The sequence below is a fragment of the Haliotis rubra genome, unplaced genomic scaffold (assembly GCF_003918875.1).
Source record: "Haliotis rubra isolate DU_JTF1 unplaced genomic scaffold, ASM391887v1 Scf1223, whole genome shotgun sequence".
In the NCBI taxonomy this organism is placed as follows: domain Eukaryota; kingdom Metazoa; phylum Mollusca; class Gastropoda; order Lepetellida; family Haliotidae; genus Haliotis; species Haliotis rubra.
The window spans coordinates 59069-85456 of NW_025765141.1; the positions used below are offsets into that span (position 1 = coordinate 59069).

The 26388-nt window shown below is 40.2% G+C and overlaps 1 protein-coding gene across 5 annotated transcripts in view; it reads right to left on the reverse strand.

Moving 5' to 3' along the window:
- Positions 1–26388, reverse strand: part of LOC124265974 (multiple epidermal growth factor-like domains protein 6) — a 138748-nt gene that overhangs the window by 57198 nt on the left and 55162 nt on the right. For 4 of the 5 annotated variants that reach the window (XM_046700798.1, XM_046700799.1, XM_046700794.1 and 1 more), the window contains exon 2: positions 20434–20661. In XM_046700798.1, the coding sequence (XP_046556754.1) occupies positions 20434–20661 (228 nt within the window). The remainder of the gene's footprint in view (positions 1–20433; positions 20662–26388) is intronic. The other variant, XM_046700795.1, reaches the window with a different exon arrangement.

The following is a 26388-nucleotide window of genomic DNA, read 5'->3' on the forward strand; positions in this document are numbered from 1 at the left end:
TTCTTTACCTCACCTGCAATACCATGATACTGCAAAGGGGTTTAATTTTATAGGTGACTTGTCAAAAGTCTCGTACACGAAAATTCGTGGCCAAAATTCCACAAGCACAATGCTAAAAGCAAGTGGGCCTCCGACTTGCAGCACCAAAGATACTCAGATGATACCATAGCCCTCAACCACCAGACCCTCGTCCACCACCGACACAGGGACGCAATCCACGGCAAACAGGTTGCCCAATTCGACCTTACGACCATCAATGGGGTGCTGTGGACCACATATGCCCCGGATCCACACGGGGGTTTGAAGAGTGTTACCCAGCACCCATCTCTTCTCGGGTGCCGTATTTCTGTAAGTATTCCCTCCATCATGCAAATGACAATAAAGGTATGTCTGATTTCAACGATATTCTCTTATTTGTTTTTCGTTCTCGAGCCCCTACCCCCACAAACTTGAACAGTTATGTGGCTCTAGGGCAGCTATACATGTAACAGACTTTTCACTATCTAGTAATCTTGGTCAACTACGTAATAACAGATTTTGTACTATTTAGTATTAATGGCCAACTTTGAAGTACAAATGTACCACAGTTTTGAAGGACGATATCCGAAATGACACCAAGATGCAGCTGTAAGAGTGCAAATATATGACTATCATCGAACGTGTACTCTTTTTAAAAACCGAAAACGGTGATCTTTTAATGTAAATTCTTTTCTGAAATGTCCTTACAAACGAAGTTCTAACCTGCATTCAGTGTTGGTGTCCATCCATCTTAGTTCACATCCGTATTATCTTATCAATCTTAAAATATCCTCTTAGCTCGAGCTACAACAAAATCGAGAAAGAGTTATTACAACGTTATATTTAAATGATACTGTTCTCCTACGTCAAATCTTTTAAGAAAGTGTACTATTCATCTTAATCTAGAATTGGACAAGTACCCATCCTATTTTGGGATGCACATAACTTTTCAGGTCTGTGACAAAAGGCTTATTTAACTTCCGTAGCATGTCTATATGCTGTAACAAAATATAGACATGTCCTTTATGAGCTAGATGTTTTACATTCACATACATGTACCTTTCCAATAAAACCAAATGACCTGGCCTTGTTATATCTAATTCACACAAATAAATCAGGCTTACTTTTGTATCAATTCAATTTTTGACAATGTAATCGCAATATGTAATAAAAAAATACAAATTGGAACTTTGTCATAACAAGGACCTTATACGCATTCTATGTAAATTCGGCTTTTTAAGTCATAAGTTAAATGTTCAACAACAACGTTATAATAATAATATAAATTTCAATGTATCAATATGTGACAAATGTGATTTCAATGTTACACAGGATGAATTTCATTTTTTACTTGTGTGTCCATTCTATTCTGTACAAAGAAAACTGTACTTACCTAGTTATTACCATACGTTCCCATCAAGATTAAAATTTAAACAACTTTTAACAACAAATGCACATCTATTGAAGTCAATAGCATTATTTCTAAAGCGTAACTTGCCTGTATGAAAATGTAATAATTACATTGTTTTTGTCTGTCCATCCGCACAATATTGTTCTTATAAGTTTGTACTCTTGGCCATGTGGCCTCAAATACTGAATAAACGTCTTCTTCTTCTATGTAATATTTTCAAAAACTCCAATATTTTTCATACAGTCACTAAATATTTTTGGGCATCAATGCGAAGTCATACCATGTTTATCAGCTTGTAAAATATGCACGCATTTAAAATTGAAAAAGATGGAACAAGTTCTCCGTTATAGTGCCATAGTTCCTTTCTTGATATACCACCACGCATTTATAAGCTACAGAGACATAATGGTGTGGGCGATTTCTCCCAAAACGTAGAATAAACCGTGTGTCAGGCACTCCTTTCTGTTCTGGCTATGACTAGGAATATGACAATGCCAATGATAGTGACAATGCCAAACTGAAGAGAACTCTGTAGGCTGTACGATAGGCTGTTCTCATGATTTGGATATCGGCTTTTTCCTTCATAGTATACACTTGTCAGAAATGGAATTTGTATCACTCACAAAACGTCTGGATATGAAATATATAAAAACATTCGAGTCCATATAGCGATGTCCCGATCTTGTTATTGACTTAAATTCACGCCTTCATGGGAAGAAACACTGCTTCGTTTTGAACACAAGACTATGGAAACGTAAGAGGTAGCTCAAGCCACTTTTCAGATGAAAGATACAGTGTTTGTTGCGAGAACGGAAATGAGTAAAATTATAGGGGGCACTCTACCTTAATGACAGACTAACGAGTTTTTTTTATGAAGCCATGACGGTTTGATACAAATAGAGCTCGTAGTTTATCTTACGTTAGCCCATTGAAAGACGAGTCACAGTCTAACTATGGTTAGACCTAACTTAAACAGTGGTGTCGCCAGATGAAGCGAGATGATAATAGTTGGCACCACATGAACTAACCTTTGTTGCAAGGCTGTAAAAATAATCACTTCGATATGTTGGTGTGTTACTGTTGTCCAGAGCGTCCTGAATTATAATAATACAAATAGAAATCTTGGTTGAATCATTCATATCTGCAGTTCTTATTTTCATTTTGAACTTGACGTTATTTATCACCATGTTATGTGATATCAGTTGTTTTTTATAAAGTGGTACTAAATGATACCAAAACCAGAATATGAGCAGCAATGTGGGCTCCATGGTCTTTATGTGAATTAGGATTTTTTAGTACCAGGTTACCTTTCGAGAACTTCCCCGGATGATATTAAAGTTAATATGTGATGTAACAGGAGGCCAGTGCATAGATTTATTAATAGAAGTTATGTGATTGATTTGGATTCATTTTATTTAAAGCTCATACTAATGGATCTACGAATATAATTTGATGCCAAGGGAAAATAGTCTTACAGGACAAGAACCCGTTGTTCAAACTGAATATCGTCGCAACCTCTCCATGTGCTGGATTGACTACAAAATAGGATACGACTCTGTCCCTCATGTATGGATTCTGAAGTCTCCCCATTGTATTGACCTCCCTGAGCAACTTTTTCATTTACTCAAGTCTTTAGTGAGTTGCTGATAGACTCAGCTTCAGATGTACTTGTTAGGGCAGGTGCAGACTTTGGAATATATTCCAATCACAAGGGGAATATTCCAGAGGGGCTCCTTTTGTCCTTTTCTTTTTTGTTTGTCATTAAACCCTTTGAGCTTTCTTCCTCAGCACAGATGCCCAACACCACTTACTCATCTCCTTTACATGGATGAGATCGAGCTCCTTGCCAAAGGAGATACCAATTTAAAAGAGCAGGTTCTCCTTGTCGAGTTTTTGTCTAAAGATATTGGCATGACATTTGTATTTGACAAATACAATACTCTTCATTTGAACGTAGTAAGGTAATTGATGATGAATCGCTCAAGTTACAAGAGGGAGGAGTTATTGAGCATTGCGTGGAAGATCAGGACTACAGCTTTCTTGGAATGCAAGTTCCAGATAAGCTCCGGAATGCCCAGATCCAAGACAATCATTGGGCCGAGTATAAAACACGCTTAAAAAAATCGCAGAACTCAGAGCTAAATGCTAGAAACTAGGTCAAATGCTAGGTCAAAACCACCAATACTTTTGCTGTGCCAGTCCTTCCCTTTTCCCTTGGAGTAGTTGATTGGACAAAAAAGGCACATCCAGAATGTGGTCATGTGGGCTGTGACAGTCGTCATAATCAGATTTCAATCATCCTTCAAACAGAAGTAGCGTATCTTCAGGACGAGTTTGCAGCTCTCGCGGTTAAAGGTCAGTTCGACCCGACTGTTTCGAGATTCTTCAGGTCACTTCAGCGTAATACGTCTGGGTTTTCGTCACACGCATTAGAGAATCTTCGAAGTTCGGCATCAATGTCTACTGTCTACCGTCCTCAGCGTAACAGAGGTTTTCAGCGAGGAAGAGACACTTTTTCGCGCACGAAATGATGTATTTTCGCACTTTCCTGGCAGATCGTTTTCTCGTGGGCGACATAACACCGGTGGAGCGGAAGCACGTGACCCTGAACTGTAAACAACAATGGCGGATCGTTTGATGCAGGAAGTGTGTGACGGAGAAATGGAAGATTATAAACAACTGGCGGAAGATTCATGCCTCGGAACAAGTTCTTCAGTGGATGAGTAAAGGTGTACGTATTCCTTTGGAGACAACACCAGATGGTTTCCACCCTGACAATCATAAGTTTTCTCCTAAACAACAAGTGTTTGTTCGAAATGAGATTCACCTTTTATTGCAAGCAGGATACATAGAACAGTGTGGTGTTCAGCCAACATATATATTTCTCTTAGGTTGCGTTCCTAGAACAATAAGTTAAGACTTATCACAGATTTTCGTGAGATTAACCATTGTTGATTGAAATCAAGTTTTAAAAATGATGATATTCGTGCTGATATACTGAAATGTGATGATAAGCTTGTTACAGTGGACATAAAGGATGGCTTTCATCATGTTCCTATACACCCAAATGACAGAGATTTCTTGGATTCCAGTTTGATGAATGTTTCTACAGATGGTGTGTGTTGCCATTTAGTCTGAGTTGCAGTCCCTTTACTTCTATAAAGTTATCAGACCCATAGTATCTTATCTTAGATCTTTAGGTGTGAAAGTTTCTGTCTATGTAGACGATTTTGTTGTCTGTGCACAGATTTCACTGATTACAGATCATTCTGATCTACTACTACATACTTTACATAATTTGGGTGTTAAAGTGAATTTTGACAAGTCTTCCCTAATTCCTGCTACAGAGGTGGAGTATCTTGCTTACACCATTAATTCTATTTCTTCAACAGGTCATCCAGTCATTAAGGTTAGGAAGGACAGGATGTACCGTATCAAGCAGAGCATAAGACAGGTATTAAGAAGACAGTGTTGTAGTGCTAGGTCCCTAGCTCAAATCGCAGGACAGTGTGTTTCTGTTGCTTGGGTAGTATCCCCGGCGAAGTTGTTTTTACGTGAGATATACAGGTTGATTGCATCAAGGACGTCTTGGGACACTGTACTATATCTTACTAGGCAGGCCACCGGAAAACTTGTGTGGTGGTTGGATGCTGTGGATGAATGGAATATTAGAACTACTATTGACAGACCAATTGATGGGCAGTTGACAACCGACGCTTCCGGTATCGTTTTGGGTGCCGTATTTGATGGAAAGTTTGCGTCGGGTGAATGGACTGACTGACTGACTGAGTTTGGTTTTACGCCGCTTTTTAGCAATATTCCAGAAATATCACGGCGGGGGACACCAGAAATGGGCTTCACTCATTTTACCCACGTGGGGATTCGAACCCGGGTCTTCAGCGTGACGAGCCATTGCTTTAACCACTAGACTACCCCACCACCCCTCGGGTGAATGGAACAATAGAGTTAGTAGTTTATGTAGTTTGTTGAGAGCGTGAGCTTTATGCCATCTTGATGGGCCTGATATCAGTCAGACGTTATGTGTATAATAAACATATACAGCTGTTGTCGGACAATGTAACTGCGCTTGCATATATCTCCAACAATGGAGGTCCAAATGTATACTTGACAAAAATTGCCAAAGCAATATGTGCAGAGGAAGAAGACTGTGGACTTCTGCTGAGTTGCAGGCATTTGGCAGGAAGGGAAATCTTGACGGCTGATGCCTTGAGTCGCACTCTAGACAAGGCCAATTGGATGTTACACCCTCAGTTTTTCAGAATGTTGGGCAGAGACTGGGGTCCCCACACGTTCGACAGATTTCATTTACCAAACTTCAAAAGTCGGTTTTACGAACCGTTGAGTGCAGGGGTGGATGTTCTGGCACAGGACGACTGGGACAGTCACAACAACTGGGTGAATCCACCGTTCTGTCTTCTACCCAAAGTTATCGAGAAAATCATTCAGCAAAGGCGAGTGCAACAATGATTGCCCCTCTATTTCCAGGTCAGGTGTGGTTCCAGAAGTTAAAGGAAATTGCGATAGCACCCCAAATCAAGATTCCAAATTGCAAGACAGCATTCCAAAGGATGGACCCAGTTCAAGAGCGAAGGCGGAATCTGGGTTGGAAAATTCTTGCTTTGAGAGTTTGTGGCGGAGTGAGCTCAGATCTAGGGGTTGGCCTGAGAGGGCAATAGCACAATTCCCTCTTTGTTGGGCTAAGTCAACTTTGCGGTCTTATAATGCTATCTTAAACAGGCTCTGCGTGTTTTCTAAAAAGCATAGTTATAATTTCCAACCTGTGTCTGAGGTAGCCACTGTATCTTTTCTCTGTATGCTAGCAGATTGTTCTGAAAAACGCCAGATCTGTACTAAACACTGCCTTAGCAGCTATGTCAGCGATGTTCGAGGCGGTTCGCCTCCCTGATTTATCTCGAATATCAGCTGTTCGACAGTTAGTTACCGCCCTGGTTAAATCTGGTACTTGTGAACCTATGAAATACTCATCAATAATGCCTGTTGAAGCATGTTGGGCCTTGTTTTCAGGTATGGACAATAATGACCAATTATCAATTAAAGACTTGGGACTTAAAACCATTTGTCGGATGGCGCTAACATGGATGTTGAGACCGTCTGATATTGCTCCCAAGGGGATGCTGTTTGACCCTGTTTCACATACTGAAACACCTATGGTGCTATCTGCAAGTGACATTGTGTTTACAGATGAGGGCACAGCCAAGATAAAGTTGTATGGAATAAAAAATGACATTAGTAGAGCAGGTTTTACCGTTGAACTTCAGAGACACTCAGATACTAAGTTGGATCCTGCGCTTGCCCTTCCTTGTTACATTGACCGTACAAAAGGGCAAAGACAGTTAGTTGCAAGGAAACCAGTCTTTTTAAGTTTACGTCCGCCGTTCAACGCTATAACGGCTGCTACAGTGGGACATATTCTGGAGACTGGTATTCAGCTGGCTGGTTTAGGTGGTCGTGACTTTTCTGCAAAATCCTATCGGCCAACAGGTGCAACACATGCAATAGAGAAGGGTGTTGATCCTAAGATTGTTCAAACAATGGGCGATGGTAGAGTTCTGAGGTGTTCTATCAACATTACATCCATACTAAGGTACCACAGGGTGTGGTCACTGATATTTTATCATAGTTTACCCTCTAATTTTATGGGAGGGATATGTTACTGTTAAACATGTTTAATGTTATACAGATTAATATGTTGAGGTTATAAGCGTTGTGAGTTTCAAGATATCTGTGTATACCTTGAGTCATGTTTGTATGTTCTCATGATTTGACTACCTTCATGTTATTGTGAATCACTATACTATATTTTATGGGAGCTTCACAGGAGTAGGTTACTTGTTATCTCCCCTTGGCCATCATGAGCATTTAAGCGTTAAGAGTTATATTTCTGTGTTTTTTATGAAAGCTTTTCCAGTGTATTTTATTATATTCTTTGCACTCAGTAGTTGGGCATTTCGTGTAATAAAATTTATGTTAAAATTTATCACTAGTTGTGTTGCTTCACAATGACACATATTTGTTAAAATCAGTTTTACTTTTGCTGTGCCCGGTTCTATCAATCGGCTGGTCACGCCATGCCCTGTGCATAGAACTATTTTTGCACATTTAATTTATTGGGGTTTGGTGAAGGTAGTGGCTCACGGGTCAATCTGGTAATGTCGCCCTCTGAATTCTGTATGTCTCAAATTACCCGTTATGGGCCGAATCAGCCTGGCAGTGTTTATTGGTAGGCAAATATGGCTATTCACGTTGTATTTCGTGGAGTATAACACCCTTTTAGCCCTGGTGTTGTAGATGGTTACCTCTGCAACACCGTCCGTGTTGACACTCGATGGCGGGTGGGGATCGAGGCTGTTGAATACTATTCGTACGCCATGTCTCAATACCAAAACCCTGGTTCTTCGAAAACAACTAAACGTCGCCACGTACAATCTTTGTCTTCTGATGAAGAAGTTTGTCCAGATGTTGGGAAATATTGGCCAAAGTTAATCGTTCTATCTTCTGCTGATGAAAATCCATTGAAAATCAATTCTTTCGCGGAGAAGTGAAGAATGTAACTCGTCTTCGCAGTGGTTCATTGCTTGTTGAATGTGCTCGAAAACAGCAATCTATTAACCTGCTGGACCTCCAGGAGTTTGTTAACACTAAGGTTGTTGTCTCGGTGCACAAATCACTGAATTCATGCAGAGGGATAGTTCGGGATAGAGCTAAATGTCTCCTTGGCAATTGGTTAGGCAACAAGTTGACCTTACACTTACAACATTTTAATTGAAATTATTGAATTGTATAATGATCTTGCAACTGGCCAATGCGACATTGTCTTTTGTTGCTTTCCCAGCCATGTTGGCATTTCTGGAAACACAATGCCCGATCTTGCTACTAAGGCGGCACTCAACAAATCTGTGACACCACTTCTTATTCCATACACCGATTACAAAGCAACCATTCGATTATACATTCGTGATCTAATGCAGAAGAAGTGGAATACCCAAGTAGGCATAAATAACTTACATGAAATTAAGCCAACTATGGGTTATACTTACTTGGGTTGTCAGTGTAGATTTGAAGAGGTCATCATGCGACGATGTCGCATTGGCCACTCAAGATACACCCTCGAATATTTGCTAAAAGGTGAGGATCCTCCGTTTTGCATCCCTTGTGATGTCTTGCTTGACTGCATTGATTGACTGCATTGATTTTTCCATCACAAGGGATAAATATTTCAATGTTAAAAATGTGATCTTTTTAGTTAAACTAACTATCATTTAATCATTGAGTTTTTAACAGAAATAGAAATGATTGATAAATTTTGATTGATATGCTTTGTGAATATATTAATGGTATTTTATAATCGATAGAATAAATTAGCAGCTAAGATATTTAGTGGCTGTATCCTAGAAGGGGGTTAAAGTACTGTAAAACTATTGTCCTCCTGAGAGGGTACGTAAGTCCCGAAACTTCCCAAGTCAATTAAGTTATACACACCTTTTTAATAGGAGAATATTTGTTGTTTTATTATGCCTAAATATCAGTACAGTCGCCAGTGGCTGAAGGGATGGTTTAAATCCAGCTAGGGTCCATGCAGGTAGCCAAAGTACTGTAAGTCCCCATGGTCCCTAGAGTGGTGATCTACCTTCAGTTTCTGGCGATCCTCAGCCTTATTATATATTGTATTGTCCTAATTTGAAATCCTCTTTTAGAGCTATACGCTAGTTTTGTTTCCTATTGCTGTGATATGCTAGTTGGTTTTACTGTCCTTGTCGACAGGATTTTAATCTTTGCGCATTTGTCATGAATTTCTAACTGTCTTAAGTCACGATATGGCTGAAATACTGCCGCTGTGACTGTAAACTTTAACTCACTCACTCACTCACTCAACTTCTATATCGGTTCATGTCATTCAGTAGGTTGCCAGACCAAATACACATGGATTGAGTCCTCTCATCCAGTCCTGGCTAACCCTCGTCGACAATCGTTCAGTTATTCATTACAAACGGAAGATTCTTCTGTTTCAACGTTGCAAATGCAGAGGTCTCGGGACCAATCTCAATGATATTCACGTATTAATACAAGATTATAAGCCGTCAGCAATTTCTCCAGGAGACATATCTCAAAGAAACTGTCACCTTTAATGTACGTCAGTACTGCTTACCATTCATCCTCTCCACCAGGCAATATAGCTACCGGTGGATCTTTCATTTTAGTGAGTGAGTGAGTTGTAATTTATCGTCACAGCGGCAATATTTCAGCCATATCATGACGCGAACATCTATTTTAGTAAGTCAGGGTGTGATTTACAGCCCTGTTTTAATCCATACCAATCTTCAGGCTGTTGCAGTTCGGTTAACTATGCACATTGTTTTTACTTTCTGCTCCATGTACATTCCTCCAACGTCGACGCTCCAACTAACTGATCTTCATAGCACTTTACGACCTGCATCATTATGGGTAAATTAAATGGCGTTAACCCACTATGGGGTAGTGTGCATACAAGCAATGAAGGAAAATTACTTGGAGATTTTATTTCAAATAATGACGGGCGTTTATAACGATGGTTCTCACACTTATTTACATCCAGTCACTGGTACCTATTCTAATCTTGATTTGTCAGTAACTGACTCTAACCTCCTAAATGAATTCGAATGGTCTGTCCATGATGACCTCTGTGGAAGTCATGGATGAGCACTTTCCTACAATTCTGCAACTTGTAACCCCATCTGATGTTTCTCCATGATCAAGATGAAATTTCAAAAAGGCTTACTGGCCTTTATATGAGTGAGTGAGTGAGTAATTATTTAACGTCACATAGGCAATATTTCAGCCATATCGTGACGAAAACATTTGACATTGAAATAGAATATAGATATAGATATGATAAAATCCTGCCGACGAAGGGCAGTAAAACAACCAGAATATCACAATTAGAATTAAAACTAGCATGGAAAGTTTAACACTTATAGCACTATAGGGACAATACAATATAAAAACAGTCTATAGGTCGCCACCAACAGAAGGTAGATCACCATACAAGGGACCATGGGGACTAACAGTACCTTTGCTACCTGCATGTACCCTAGTTGGATTTACACCATCCCTTCAGGCGTTGGTGATTATAAGAAATGTTAGCCAAAATTAAAATAACAGGAATACTACGTTTAAAAATCCTGGTAAGTTTCAATTGAATTTCAAAGTTTTGGGACTTACGTACCCTCTCAGGAGGACAATAATCTTACGCTACTTCAACCCCCTTTGAGGGTACAGCCACTAACAATCTCAGTTACTAATTCAAACTACCAATAATAAAATATATATCTAATTACAGATCACTTAACAAATCTAATTCTTTTAAAAATGCAATAATTAGATGAGAACTAACATTATTAAAAAAATCATTCACAGTGGTTACTTTGAAATAGTTATCCCTTGTGATGGAATATTCAATGCAGACAAGCAAGACATGCTTGACTGTGGATCTTTCATCACAAGGGATGCAAAACGGAGGATCTTCGACTTGAAGCAAATATGCATGTGTATTCCTTGTATGGCCAATGCGACATCGCCGCATAATGACCTTTTCAAATCTGGACTGACAACCCAAGTAGGTGTAACCAATGTAGGGTTTTATTGCATGTAATTTATTAATACCTACTTGGGTGTCCCACTTCTTCTGCATCAGATCACGGATGTAAGTTCTAATGCTAGCTTTGTAAGCAGAGTAAGGAATAAGAAGTGGTGTCACAGATTTGTTGAGTGCTGCCTTAGCAGCAAGATCAGCCATTGTATTCCCAGAAATGCCAACGTGGCTGGGTAACCAAAAGAAGACGATGTCGCATTGGCCAGTAGCAAGATCATTATATAATTCGATTATTTCAATTAAAAGAGGATGTTTGCAAGAGAGATTTTTAATATTAGCCTGAAGGCAAGAAAGAGAGTCAGAAAATATTATATATTGTTTATGTTTGGGATGTCTTTGAATATATTTAAGAGCTGTTAAGATGGCATTTGCTTCTGCTGTAAATATAGAGCCGTTATCAGGTATTCTAGAAGACATTGTTCTGGATCCAATGACGGTTGCACATGCCACTGCGCCACCGTCCTTGGACCCATCTGTAAATAAGGACTTGTATGTATTATAGTTGATTTTTAATTGATTATATTCGTGTTTATACTGTAATTCATTAGTTTCAGATTTCTTAAACTTTGTCAGGGTGAGGTCAACTTCAGGCCTCAACAGTTGCCAAGGAGGAGAAGAAAGAAGACGGAAAGGAGCTATATTTTCCAGCTCAATGCCAGCAGCAGAAATGAAGGGCTTTATTCTGTGCCCAAGAGGCGGAACAAGTGAAGGTTTTTTGTTGTACAAGTCCTCATAGAGGGGATTAAAGACACAGTTAAATGCAGGGTAAGACTCGCTAGAATATAGTTTAGTAATGTATTGTAAAGATAATTTTATACGACGTTGTGTAAGAGAAGGCTCATTTGCTTCAACATAGAGACTTTCAACAGCAGAGGTTCTAAAGGACCCAAGACAAAGTCTCAGGCCTTGGTGATGGACAGAATCAAGTAGCCTTAGGTTGCATCTGCAGGCCCCACCATATACGATGGAGCCATAGTCATGTTTCGAGCGGACCAATGATCGATATAGGTGGAGGAGGGTAGCTTGATCCCCTCCCCACTTTGAGTTGGAAACAACTTTCAACAAATTGAGTGCCTTCAGGCACTTGGCTTGAAGTGATTTAATATGTGGCAAAAACGTTAAATGGGAGTCAAAAATTAGACCCAAGAATATGACCTCCTTGACAACTTTGATGGGGGTGCCATTTAAAGATAGTTCTTGATCTTTATGCGGCTTATATTTTCTACAAAAGTGTAGACAATTAGTTTTGGACTTGGAAAATTTAAAACCGTTTTCAAGACACCATTTATTGATTTTATTTAAACGCAACTGCAATTGCCGTTCAATAGTATGCATATGTTTACCACGACAAGAAATATTAAAATCATCCACAAAAAGTGATCCATCAATTGAATCGTTTAAAGCCTTTGATAAACTGTTTATCTTGATACTAAATAATGTGACAGACAAAATACTGCCTTGCGGGACACCCTGATCCTGATTATATTGATCAGACAGGGTTGAACCCACTCGGACTTGAAATTGTCTGTTCTTTAAAAAGTATGATATAAATTGAGGCAAACGGCCTCGTAATCCAAAATCATGTAAATCTCTTAAAATGCCATATTTCCACGTAGTGTCATATGCCTTTTCAAGATCAAAAAAGATAGACACGGCATGTTGTTTATTAATTAGAGCGTTTTTAACAAATGATCAGCCCCTGTAGCAGTATCGTGACCTTGTTCAAGAGCAGTATGGAGCTCATGAATAGAAAATAGTTCATTATAGTCTTCCCCATTATCTGAATTGAAATTAATAGGTTTCTTTTCTTGTTGTTTTTGATATTGTTGGAATTTAGGCACATAATTAGAAGAGGAAGAGTGGTTAGCGAGAATTTCACCCAGTTTATTCGCAATATCTGATTTATTTGTAAGTAATTGATCGCCATGTTTAAGATGATGGACGCTAGATTTAGTACCTTTACCTTTAATTTTTGGGACCATGTTCCATACCTTGGACATGGGCGTTCGAGAATTTATTTTAGATACATTATTTTGCCAAGATTGGCGTTTATTCTGTTTAAAAGTACGCCGCGCATTAGCATCTAACATTTTAAATTTATTCAAATTATGCACCGTAGGATGGCGACGGAAATAATGTTCTGCCTTTTTCCTTGCCTTCCTAGCTTGTTTGCACTCATCATTGAACCATGGTTTTCGGATATGTGGATTTGCAGAGGACTGCAGTATGCATTCATCAGCTATGGTATTCAGTTCATAAGAAAAACAGTTGATAGCATCAGGAACGTCAATAAAAAGATCAGGTTTCAGTTTTGCAGCACACAGTGTTTCATATAAAGCCCAGTTAGCCTTCTTAAAATTCTGCCTTGATGATGGAGGTACATCAGATGGAGTTACAGGTTTTAGTATAGTAGGAAAATGGTCACTTCCACAGAGGTCATCATGGACTGACCATTCAAATTCATTTAATAGTTCTGAATTTGTGAATGACAACTCGAGAGCAGAATAGGTTCCTGTACCAGGGTGTAAATATGTGTTTGAACCATCATTATAAATACATAAATCATTATCTGAACAAAACTCCTCTAGTAATTTACCTTTAGCGTTTGTATTTGCACTACCCCAGACTGGGTTGTGTCCATTTAAATCTCCCATAATAATACAGGGCTTCGGGAGTTGGTCAGATAGAGCTTGAAGATCAGTTTTGTGAAACGTTGAAGACGGAGATATGTAGAGAGAGCATAATGTAAATGCAGCGTGCAAAGTTATTCGTACTGCAATAGCCTGAAGATTAGTAGTAAGTACAACAGGGCTATGGATAACGTTCTGTATCACTAGGATGGAAGATCCTCAAGTGGCCCTATCACCCGGAGGTGAAAAACAATGATATGCATTAAAATGACGAAGGTCAAAAGTATCTGTCTGTTTTAAATATGTCTCCTGTAGACAGATCGCTGATGGTGTAAAATCTTGGACTAATAGCTGCAAATCGCTTAAGTGTCCTCTGCAGTTCCACTGCACAATATTCTTGGAATAAACTATCTTTTGGGGGGATTTACTGGGGATCTACCCCGCACCTGTTTGGACTGAGTGACTGACTGAGTTTGGTTTTACGCCGCTTTTAGCAATATTCCAGCAACATCACGGCGGGGGACACCAGAAATGGGCTTCACACATTGTACCCATGTGGGGACTCGAACCCGGGTCTTCGGCGGGGCGAGCCAACGCTTTAACCACTAGGCTACCCCAGCGCCCCGCACCTGTTTGGAGGGCGACAAGCTATGTGCCCTAGAGTGGATGTTTTCAGATATGTCCATGTCCTCTAGAGATCCATATTTGTTGAACAACTGAATTTTATTGTGCGACCCTTTTGGAACTCTGCCACTTTGTTTCTTGATAGCATCAGGCTTAGGCTTACCTTTACTTTTAACAATTTGTTGATTGTCAGATGAAGATTGAGTGAGTGAGCGTGATTGAGAGGATGATTTATGATCAGAAGAAGACTTTGACGTACCAGGAAGTGATTCCTCAGTCTGAGATAATATTGCAGGGTACAAATTCTGTGACCCAAGTCAAGGTTTTTTGGCAGCTAGTGGATGATTTTGTTATTTTAGAGCTAGACTCAGATGGTGTTTTTGCAACTGCAGAATAACTCTCCAGAAGGTCGGATCTCTTTACCAGTTTTTTTGCCACAGAAAAAGTGATATTTGGGGTAAATTTGATTTTGTTAATTGCCATTTGCTCTTTCCAAATGGGACACTCTTTAGAAAAAGCTGAATGGTCGCCCGAGCATTTGGGGCATTTTTTAAAAGTACTGTTACAATCTTCTGTTGTGTGTCTTTTCTCACTACAGTGAGCACACACAACAAGCAATGTACAAGTATTTACACCGTGTCCATATTTCTGGCATTTAAAACACCTGAGTGGGTTAGGGATGTAGGTGTCAACGGGAATGTTACAGTAACCTGCCTTCAGCGATTTGGGAGCATTTGGAGATGAAAAGGAAAACAGATATGTATTGCGTTTGAAAGTTTCTTTGTTGTTTTGGGTTGTAAAGCGCTTAACATAAAGAACACATTGATCTTTCAACCCTGATACCATGTCATGTTCCGTCATATCATCAAACAATCGATCACGGTCTCTCACAATTCCTTTACTTGTGTTCAAAGTTTTATGAGCAGGGGAGAGACCTGAATGCCAACGAAGAATTCCATATTCATCAAGTTGGTTGATTGCTGTTTTTTCGCGCATTCAACTAGCAGCGCACTTGAACGGAGACGTTTAATGTTCTTTACATCCCCAGCAATACCTTGAATACCCTTAGATACTGCAAAAGGGTTCAACTTTAATGGAGTCTTGTCTACAGTCTCGATTACAAGGAAACGTGGCCAATACTCAATCGATTTGGGTAGTCTGTGGTCATCATCAACAGGGTCATTGACAAGAGGACGTTTGGGTTTTTTTGTTGGTGTTTCATAAGCGATGGTTATTTTGTTAGATTCCATCATCCGAGCTCCCCACCCATCATGGAGTATCACAGGGACAATGCCCAAAACAAGCGGATCTCCGACTTACAGCACCAAAAATACCCGGATGACATACTCCAGCAGAAACATTAAAAGATTAATGAATCCACCAGATTGGGCCATGTGCCACCGCCTTCTGGGCATACGACTCTAGGCAAAAACATACGTGAAATTATGCAGTTGAAATTCAGAAATTCCAAGTTCAAAAATTGCCAAGACTTAAAAATATCATATAATACTTCTCAAATTTTGTGCAACATTTTCAGTTGTAGCAAAGGGCTTTGCGTGACCAGCCGATTGATAGAACCGGGCCAGTTCTACCACCCGTCTAGGTGAAGTAAGGGGCAAAGTGGTGTGTTGGGCAAAGGAACGCTGTTCCTGGAACCAGTGCCCTCAACCACCAGACTCCCGTCCTCCACCGACACAGGGGCCCAACCCACGGCAAACTTGTTGGTGGACCAACTATACCCCCGGGTTCACAACGGGGGGTCGATGAGCGCTTATCGTGACCCAGCACCCACCACGAGGAGGTAGCTTAATTAAAGATTAAAGACACAGTTAAATGCAGGGTAAGACTCGCTAGTATATAGTTTAGTAATGTATTGTAAAGATAATTTTATACGACGTTGTGTAAGAGAAGGCTCATTTGCTTCAACATAGAGACTTTCAACAGCAGAGGTTCTAAAGGACCCAAGACAAAGTCTCAGGCCTTGGTGATGGACAGAATCAAGTAGCCTTAGGTTGCATCTGCCTTAGGTTGCAAATACATAAATCATTATCTGAACAAAACTCCTCTAGTAATTTACCTTTAGCGTTTGTATTTGCACTACCCCAGACTGGGTTGTGTCCATTTAAATCTCCCATAATAATACAGGGCTTCGGGAGTTGGTCAGATAGAGCTTGAAGATCAGTTTTGTGAAACGTTGAAGACGGAGATATGTAGAGAGAGCATAATGTAAATGCAGCGTGCAAAGTTATTCGTACTGCAATAGCCTGAAGATTAGTAGTAAGTACAACAGGGCTATGGATAACGTTCTGTATCACTAGGATGGAAGAACTTTGACATACCAGGAAGTGATTCCTCAGTCTGAGATGATATCGCAGGGTACAAATTCTGTGACCCAAGTCAAGGTTTTTTGGCAGCTAGTGGATGATTTTGTTATTTTAGAGCTAGACTCAGATGGTGTTTTTGCAACTGCAGAATAACTCTCCAGAAGGTCGGATCTCTTTACCAGTTTTTTTGCCACAGAAAAAGTGATATTTGGGGTAAATTTGATTTTGTTAATTGCCATTTGCTCTTTCCAAATGGGACACTCTTTAGAAAAAGCTGAATGGTCGCCCGAGCATTTGGGGCATTTTTTAAAAGTACTGTTACAATCTTCTGTTGTGTGTCTTTTCTCACTACAGTGAGCACACACAACAAGCAATGTACAAGTATTTACACCGTGTCCATATTTCTGGCATTTAAAACACCTGAGTGGGTTAGGGATGTAGGTGTCAACGGGAATGTTACAGTAACCTGCCTTCAGCGATTTGGGAGCATTTGGAGATGAAAAGGAAAACAGATATGTATTGCGTTTGAAAGTTTCTTTGTTGTTTTGGGGTGTAAAGCGCTTAACATAAAGAACACATTGATCTTTCAACCCTGATACCATGTCAAGTTCCGTCATATCATCAAACAATCGATCACGGTCTCTCACAATTCCTTTACTTGTGTTCAAAGTTTTATGAGCAGAGGGAGAGACCTGAATGCCAACGAAGAATTCCATATTCATCAAGTTGGTTGATTGCTGTTTTTTCGCGCATTCAACTAGCAGCGCACTTGAACGGAGACGTTTAATGTTCTTTACATCCCCAGCAATACCTTGAATACCCTTAGATACTGCAAAAGGGTTCAACTTTAATGGAGTCTTGTCTACAGTCTCGATTACAAGGAAACGTGGCCAATACTCAATCGATTTGGGTAGTCTGTGGTCATCATCAACAGGGTCATTGACAAGAGGACGTTTGTGTTTTTTTTGTTGGTGTTTCAAAAGCGATGGTTATTTTGTAAGATTCCATCATCCGAGCTCCCCACCCACCATGGAGTATCACAAGGACAATGCCAAAAACAAGCGGATCTCCGACTTACAGCACCAAAGATACCCGGATGACATACTCCAGCAGAAACATTAAAAGATTAATGAATCCACCAGATTGGGCCATGTGCCACCACCTTCTGGGCATACGACTCTAGGCAAAAACATACGTGAAATTATGCAGTTGAAATTCAGAAATTCCAAGTTCAAAAATTGCCAAGACTTAAAAATATCATATAATACTTCTCAAATTTTGTGCAACATTTTCAGTTGTAGCAAAGGGCTTTGCGTGACCAGCCGATTGATAGAACCGGGCCAGTTCTACCACCCGTCTAGGTGAAGTAAGGGGCAAAGTGGTGTGTTGGGCAAAGGAACGCTGTTCCTGGAACCAGTGCCCTCAACCACCAGACTCCCGTCCTCCACCGACACAGGGGCGCAACCCACGGCAAACGTGTTGGTGGACCAAATATACCCCCGGGTTCACAACGGGGGGTCGATGAGCGCTTATCGTGACCCAGCACCCACAACGAGGAGGTGGCTCTTCACGGGTGCCGGCCTTTAAATGTAACTTTATGTGCTGACAAACTTAAACCTGGAATTTTTATTGACGTTAATGATGCAATAAAATGTGTTGTTTTTTTCTGATGAACTGAACAACATAGCAGATGAGTGTATCATTTGTAGCTCTCTGAAATTCCACACATTAGAAAACCATAGTTCAACAATGACTACAAGCAAGCTAGAAAGGCAAGGAAAAGGCCTGAACATTATTTCCGTCGCCATTTGTGGTCCACAATTCCAACAAATTTATGATGTTCAATGCTAAACCACGGCGTACTTTTAAAGAAAGTAAACGCCATTCTTGACGAATGTATCTATCAAAAATAAATTCACGTACGCCGATATCAAATTTATGAAACATGATCAAGAAAATCAATGGTAAGGGCACCAAATCTAGCATTAACCATCTTAAAGTTGGGGACGAATAATTGACTACTAAATCAGATATTGCAAATAAACTTGGTGAGACATTAGCTAAACATTCAATTTCATAAGTATCAAAAACAGCAAGAACAGAAATCTATAAATTTCAATTCTGACAATTGGGAAGATTATAATGACATATTGTCTATTCATGAGCTTTATAGCTTTTTGAACGAGCTCACGATACTGCTACAGGAGCTGATAACATACATTATCAACTCCTGAAGCACTTACCACAATCCTGTTTAAAAATCCTTTTAGATATTTTTAACACCATATGGACGTCGGGGAAATTTCCTTCATCATGGCGAGATGCAATAGTAGTCCCAATACCTAAACCTGGACGTGATCATACCGATCCTTCCAATTATCGACCAATCAATCACAAGCTGCGTTTGCAAAACCACGGAACACATGATACATAATCGACTCGTTTGGTACATGGAAACAAACAATCTTTTAACTGATATACAATGCGGTTTCGGTAAAATCAGAAGGACAATTGATCATTTAGTGCTTTTGGTATCTAGAGAATCAAACAACACTACTTTAAAACATGGTACTTTGAAAGATTTACATGAGTTTGGATTGAGAGGCCGTTTGTCTCAATATATATCCAACTTTTTAAATGGCAGATTCAAGTCCGAGTCGGCTCAACCCTGTCTGATCATTATAATCAGGATCAGGTGTTCTACAAGGCAGTATTTTGTCCGTAACATTATTTAGCATTCAAACAGATAGTCTTCCTGAGGTTTTCAATGATTCAACCGATGGATGCCTTTTCGTTTCTTTTTGTGGTAAAAACATGCGAACCATTGAGAGACAGTTACAGATCTGTCTTAATACAATTCATAGATAGTGCCTTGAGAACGAGTTTAATTTTTCTAAATCAGAAACCAACTGTATACATGTTCTTTATACAATCCGCATAAAGACCCTGCACAGTTGTAAAGGAGGCCAAGATCTTAGGTCCTATTTTCGACTCACATTTTATTTTTCTGTCGCATATTAAAGGCCTTAAAAAGTAAGTGCCTGAAGGCACTGCATTTGCTAAAAGTTGGGGAGGGGATCAAACTACACTCTTTCACTTATATAGATTGCTGGTCCGATCAAAACTTTATTATGGTTCCATCGTATATGGTGGAGCCTGCAAAAGCAATCTCAAGCTACTTGATTCTGTCTACCATCAAGGTCTAAGATTTTCTCTTGGATCCTGCAGGACTTCTCCTGTTGACAGTCTCTACGTCGAGGCCGATGAGCCTTCTCGTAACCAACACCGTATAAAATTATCCTTACAGTATACCACATAACTATATTCTAACGAGTCTAACACTGGATTTAATTGTGTTTTTAATCCTCTATATAAGGTCTGATTAACAAGATACCAAGGAATAAGAATTAAACTATTTATTTCTGCTTCTGGCATTGCGCTAGAAAATAACTCTGACAAAGTGTAAACAATCAGAAACTAATGAATAACGATATAAACAAGAATTTAACATATTAAAAAATAACTATACTACAAACATATGCTTATTTACAGATGGATCCAAGAAAGGTGGCGCAGTTGCTTGTGCCACTGTCGTTGGATTCAGAACAATATATGCTAGATTACCAGACGACGGTATGTATATACAGCTACATTCATATATACTAAGAAGATCATGTTTAGCAACTTCTTCGGGTGTAGTGAGATTCATAGAACATCATATAATTCATCATATAAACATATGCGTAAAATACTTACAGTCAGTTCTGAAGTAGATGTTAACCACGGCTGACTGTACTTGTATCTGCAGATCCACCTTCCACCAGGCGAAGGAATGGTACAATTGGGTGTGGACTGCGTAAGCCGCTTCTGTTGCAGTAGTCACTCCATCTACAGCATTACTAGCAACCCTTGTAGCACCTCTTCCGGTACTCATCCACGCTGGTTTGCCCCGGGCGACATTCTGTCCCACACCTGCAGCAGATACTATATATTGTAACATATTTGATTCTCATCAATACTGTGTTCTCGTATTTAACTAAGTGACTTGTAATGTAGCTCCACATGTAGTGTAACAAATTGACATCACTTGAGACATTGTCAGAGAAAAGTATTACAATGTGTGCAATATTGGTGGTATTGCTCTGGTAAAAGATCTGATAGATGTCGAGTTAAAGATTCATGCAAACATATGAATTTATAATAAAGCACTTCAAACAGATTGTACTGTACACTGAAAGTTGAAGGATGTTTAAAATAAACGATTTGTTACCATTTCCTCTGTCAAAATACTTTTCCCTATCTCATGTTCGTTTATGTTGTGTCAGCAGCTGATTTTGGGTCGGTTGTATATCTCATTCTTATAAATGTACCAGTTTCAGTGATGTGTCCGATAGATGAATATTTGATTGAAGATTTCTTCCGCCAAACAGTTCAGTTTATTGAAATGCTACGACTGACTGACTGACTGAGTTTAGTTTTACGCCGCTTTTAGCAATATCCCAGCAATATCACGGCGGGGGACACCAGAAATGGGCTTAACACATTGTGCCCATGTGGGGAATCGAACCCGGGTCTTTGGCGTGACGAGCCAACGCTTTGACTACTGGGCCACCCCACCGCCCCTGAAATGCTACGAAGCGATTCAACAGAGGAATTCCAACATATGTTTGATCTATCGAAAGGTTTACAGAAATGAAAAGTAAAAACAGTCGTAGGCAACAAGTGGTGGAATCATCTTGCATACTTTATGATAGTCACAAATTATTCAATTCTAAAATGCGACAGCAATGACAAAGTTTTAAAATAAACTTTTCTTTAGCGAGAGTGGGACTATTTTCTAAATCAGAAGTAACAGTAAATTAGTCGTAATTGCTCCGTTCCAACTGAGTAATGGACAAAGGTGAGCACCTCTGATTTTTAAAGCCCTGCTAACTGGACTGATGGTTTGGGTGCTCTGATTGGCGTTTACCGGACGTTGTTTGAAGTAAAGTAACATGTAAGTCAACTCTCTATTTTGCAAGGATTTTGATGCTTTGACAAACCACCAGGCATTGAGTATATTTTGATCGTCACTATGTGGCTGGAATAATGCCGATGTGACGTAAAGCCCAACTCAACTCAACTGAGTATATTTTGACATCTGACACACAAGTAATTTCGGTAAGATCATGGAAATATATTTGGAGATTTTAGGGGAAAGACCTTTTCAGAGGTCACCTTACCACGTAAATATGTGCGGATGACTAGATTTTAACTCCAAAGGGAAATAATTTGTTAGATTGCATTCATAATTTCCAGTTTATACATTTACATCTTGCAGACATGTGTGACACTATTTGCCAGTAATGTTCAGCCCTGCAAGTTTTTAATTCAGTAGTGTCACTCCGAATTTACATGTTAATATTTCATCAGTAAATGGAAATCAGGGTCATAATTATTGACTTTTGACTGAACTTTGAACATTGTCTTCCCTTGGACCACACAGGCAATTTCATCAGTATAAGTGACTATGCATTGTGTATTATTAACACTTCTCTGTAAAGAAAAGTTTACAGAAAACTCTCTCTCTGTTGTTAGGAAAACAAAGTAAAGATGAAATAATTACTGAAAGGTAAGTGTGGAAGTGATTTAATGGTGGTGTTGTTTGTTGTTTAGATCCTGAGAGGGGAGTGATCTGATCCTTGGAGAGATTCACTCTTGAGTGAAACTTACGGGGAGTAGATACGAGAGATGTATTTAGATTGTAGCAATTTTAGCTTTCATTGACTCAGGCGTACAAGGAGACTGTGTAGCGACTGGATCCAAACGCGATCCCTCTTCACATCCATACTCTAAACCGTGAAAATCCGTCTTAGAATTGTTCTTCAGCCCATGCTTGAGGTAACAGGCGACTAACGGCAACGGATGGTCAGGCTCCCTGACTTGACAAATGTCATCGTATACCAATTGCGTAGATCGATGCTCATCCTGTCGATCACTGGATTGCCTGGTCGACCACTCATTATTTACAGACGGCCGCCACAAAGCTTGGACACTGCTGAATAGTATTTAAACGACAAACAAACAAACAAATGCGGCGTCGCTATTTCTACAAGAACAGCAAACAGGATATGTTCCGTGGACGTGCATCACTTTTTGCATAGAGTATTGGTGTTGTTTTGGTTTGTTCATTTTTTTTCATAACACCTCACGCAGAACTATATACGCCAACTAAATGGCTGCGGTCTGAAAATAATCGAGTCTGAAAAAGACAATCCTGTGATGAACAGCATGAGCCCGACACTGTTAGTCGTGTCCTGTGCGAAACTTTACTTGCAGTCAAGGGACATAAATGACGTAGTATGAAACTCTCGCATTGAATAACAGAACAAAAGTCTCTCGCTGTAGTGACTATAAATCCTCACTAATCTAAGCCTATCTGACTTTAATAATTAGGGACTCATGAATACCTATTGAAAGTTGAGGATCCCCCGTTTTGCATCCATTGTGATGTAAGAATCACGATAGTAGCATACACAATCGGGGTACGGGACCAGGTCCTTATCCAAGGCTTAATTAAAAATTAAACCTTGGATAATTCCCTAATCCCGTACCCCTATTGTGTATACTACTACTGAGGTGCAAGCAAACGTTGATGAAAATCGGTGGAATAGTTTCTGAAAAATTGACTTTCAAGTGAGCATGGGGTCGGTTGGGAAAAGGCAAAATGTCCAACTTTTTGTCGTAATTAAGTCTTAATCAATCTAATGAAGGCATCGAGCGTGATCCCAATGCCGTTTTCCTATAGCGTAACAATCTGCCAAGATGCATGCAAAATTTCGGGCACATAGTTTATGAAATAATCACTTTTTTAGTGAGCATGGGGTCGGTCTGGTAATCCAACGTATTGTCGTACTTGTTATATATTGTCGAGGCCAGAGGTGTTTTTAGGTGTCTCGGAAGTCATCACCTCGCTACCGTCTCGGGGGTCTCTTTGGGCGAGCACTGTGGACGAGTATAAGTGTGTGTGTCTCTCGTCTTGGCTATGATGATGATGCATGGCCGGCTGCCTAGCGAGGCTACAGATGTCTGAAAGTGAATGAAACACATCTTTCGGCAGTTTCCTCCCCGGGTCGTCTCAGTATCACCGAGCAGTGTGTGGCTAGGCTCAGCTTGTACAGCCGACTGGCTGGCAACGTTATGATGATTTCCACTAAATCATGCCGCATCTCTCAGCAGTTTCCCAAGGTCGACTCGCTGAAGTCTTGTATGGCCTGTTTCTTTCCTTGTTCTATGAATTTTATTTTCTCGTCTTCGCAAATGATGGCGTTTTAACGAGACTTGGTCCGAATCTCTTGTTTCATTCTGTTATATTTTGCGATTTCTGAGAGCACCAAACGAAACTATTCTTCGGAGATTTTAGAGTTGGTGAGCGTGGTGGAAATATGATCGTCTATTTTGTTAAACTTTGCTTCAGCTAGAATTCTAATTTTGTCATGTTTCAATGGTTCACATTGCAGTCTGCAAGACACGTACTTAAGGGTCAATCCCATCAACCCTACCACTCTGGCTGTTATTTCAATGCCTAGCACCTTGTGTGGCCACGATTGTGGATAATAAGCCGAATCCCATGCTGACTGAAACCAGAGCGCTGTCAACACCATCCACGAAATTGACAGCCCTGTGATATTTTTTCTGTAATGTCGACCGTGTATCGCATTCACATTCTCGTTGTTTGACCTCACATATCTGTTGCAAACGAAACCCGTCTAAGGTTTCAAGTGTTTTGCTACTTCATCCACGACTGGGTACGGTCCCATCCTGTGTGAGTATATATATATATATACTTTTTTATAAAATAATATTTCATTGGTTTTCCGTTAATATCTGATCGATGTATTTGAGGCTGATAAGGTTTAGATTATCTACACGTAAATATTCGAGACATGAATCAATTATTTTTCTATAACACACACTCCATCGAGGCTTATTAAGGGTGTCGATCCTGATTTTATGACGATACAACACTGTTGGTGATTGTGTCTGTCGAAGCAGCATGTTATCAACCCAGTCAAAAGTGTTCGTTCTGATCTCACACAAGCGTCAGTGAGATAGACATCTACTATGAGCGTTGTGTGTGATTTGATAGTAAAAGTTGAATCGAAAAAATCCCCTTGGTAAATCAGGTACGTCAAACCGTTAATATGAACCCACGTCATTTGAAGCTAACATGCTGCCCGTCTGACCTGGTATTTGTAAAACTTGTACATCAAACTCTGGAGTGAAAGATGTGAGAAGGATCCCGTTGTTCGTGAGGGTCATGTCGATCAACCAGTCTGGCTGTTTGAAGTCTGCACGTAAACTTTGTCTTTTAAGTGCAGGACATACAAGGTGTTTTCCTCGCCAGGCAGATCGAATTCCCGCATGTCCCTGAGATCGGCTAGCGTTACGTTTTGATGATGGTTGTTCATCGGTTGTTTTATACAAAGTTACGAAATGGTTTTCAATTGGTTATCGGATAATTCCTCGGACGTGCACTTTAAACCCATGAGATGTATGTTGTCGGGTAGCAAAATTTGAGTGAGCGATATCGTGTCTTCCATGGTCACTGTGACTCGCTTCAGACTGGTGTAGGTGTTAACGTTCACCTGCATGTAAATGGAGCAAAATGGGTATTGTTGTTGTTTGTCCCAGCAGAGTTTGATCCCTTTCACGATTTCGACGATGCATCACGTGCCGACAGGGGTTAGCCGAGGTAGACTTGAATGTACAGCATGGATTTAGCTGGCAGATTTTCCAGGACGTCTACCACACTGTCAAATTCTGACACCATCTGCAATCCCAAGTTTTGCATCCTGGGTTTGTTCGACAGCATGTGGGCTACTCTTTTCCTCAACGTGCTGACGATCATGCTGCATCTTTGTGTAGGGACGTAAGCCACAAGTAGCATCCCGTTGTTAATGACTTTCGTCAGGTAGTGAGATGAATATCGGGATGGCACTAATACCCATTTGTTGGCGTCGTTGAAGATGAGAGTGTACTGCATGTTTCTGGAGACTGCTGTCATCTTGACGTCGTGGAGGTGAAACAGCCTGCCACGGAAACCTGGGGTTACTGTCCATTCATCCTTGTCGTTGCGTAGCAGGTCATATCATGTGTTGCCACCACCACCACCTGCGGCAATAGAGGGCGGCAGTTTGATGCGTTTGTGAATTCTGTTTTTCAGTTCGTACAGTTTGCTGTCAACTCCACGTTTGTCGAATCCGTGCGTGTCCCTGAGGTCGGAGATCGCTATGCTGGCGCATTTTCTAACGCGTGTTCCTGGACGATGAGACTCCGTCATTCTCGTATGTGCAGTTGCGCTAAGATATCATATACTTATGGGATTGTGTTGAATGTCTAAAACCGATATTTTCAATTCCGTGATGTTGCATCGGATTAATTTCTTCTAATGCCACAACGAAAACGATTCGGTTCTTTCATCGTTGTTCTTTTCCCCTTTCACTCGCATGGCTCTCAGCAGTCTGGAAGGTCATTGAACATTGTCGGTCGTGTTCAGCTGATCGAGATGAATGCACAGTTCGTGATATGGAACGAGATTGGGTAATTTCGAGCTTGTCACCGTGGTTTCATGTGATATGTCGTTCAATGTAATCATGAGCGTTTTAGCCAACGGCCGACTGAGTCTCAACTCGTTTTTCAGTTGTTGGATAACATGACCATGCTGTTTGA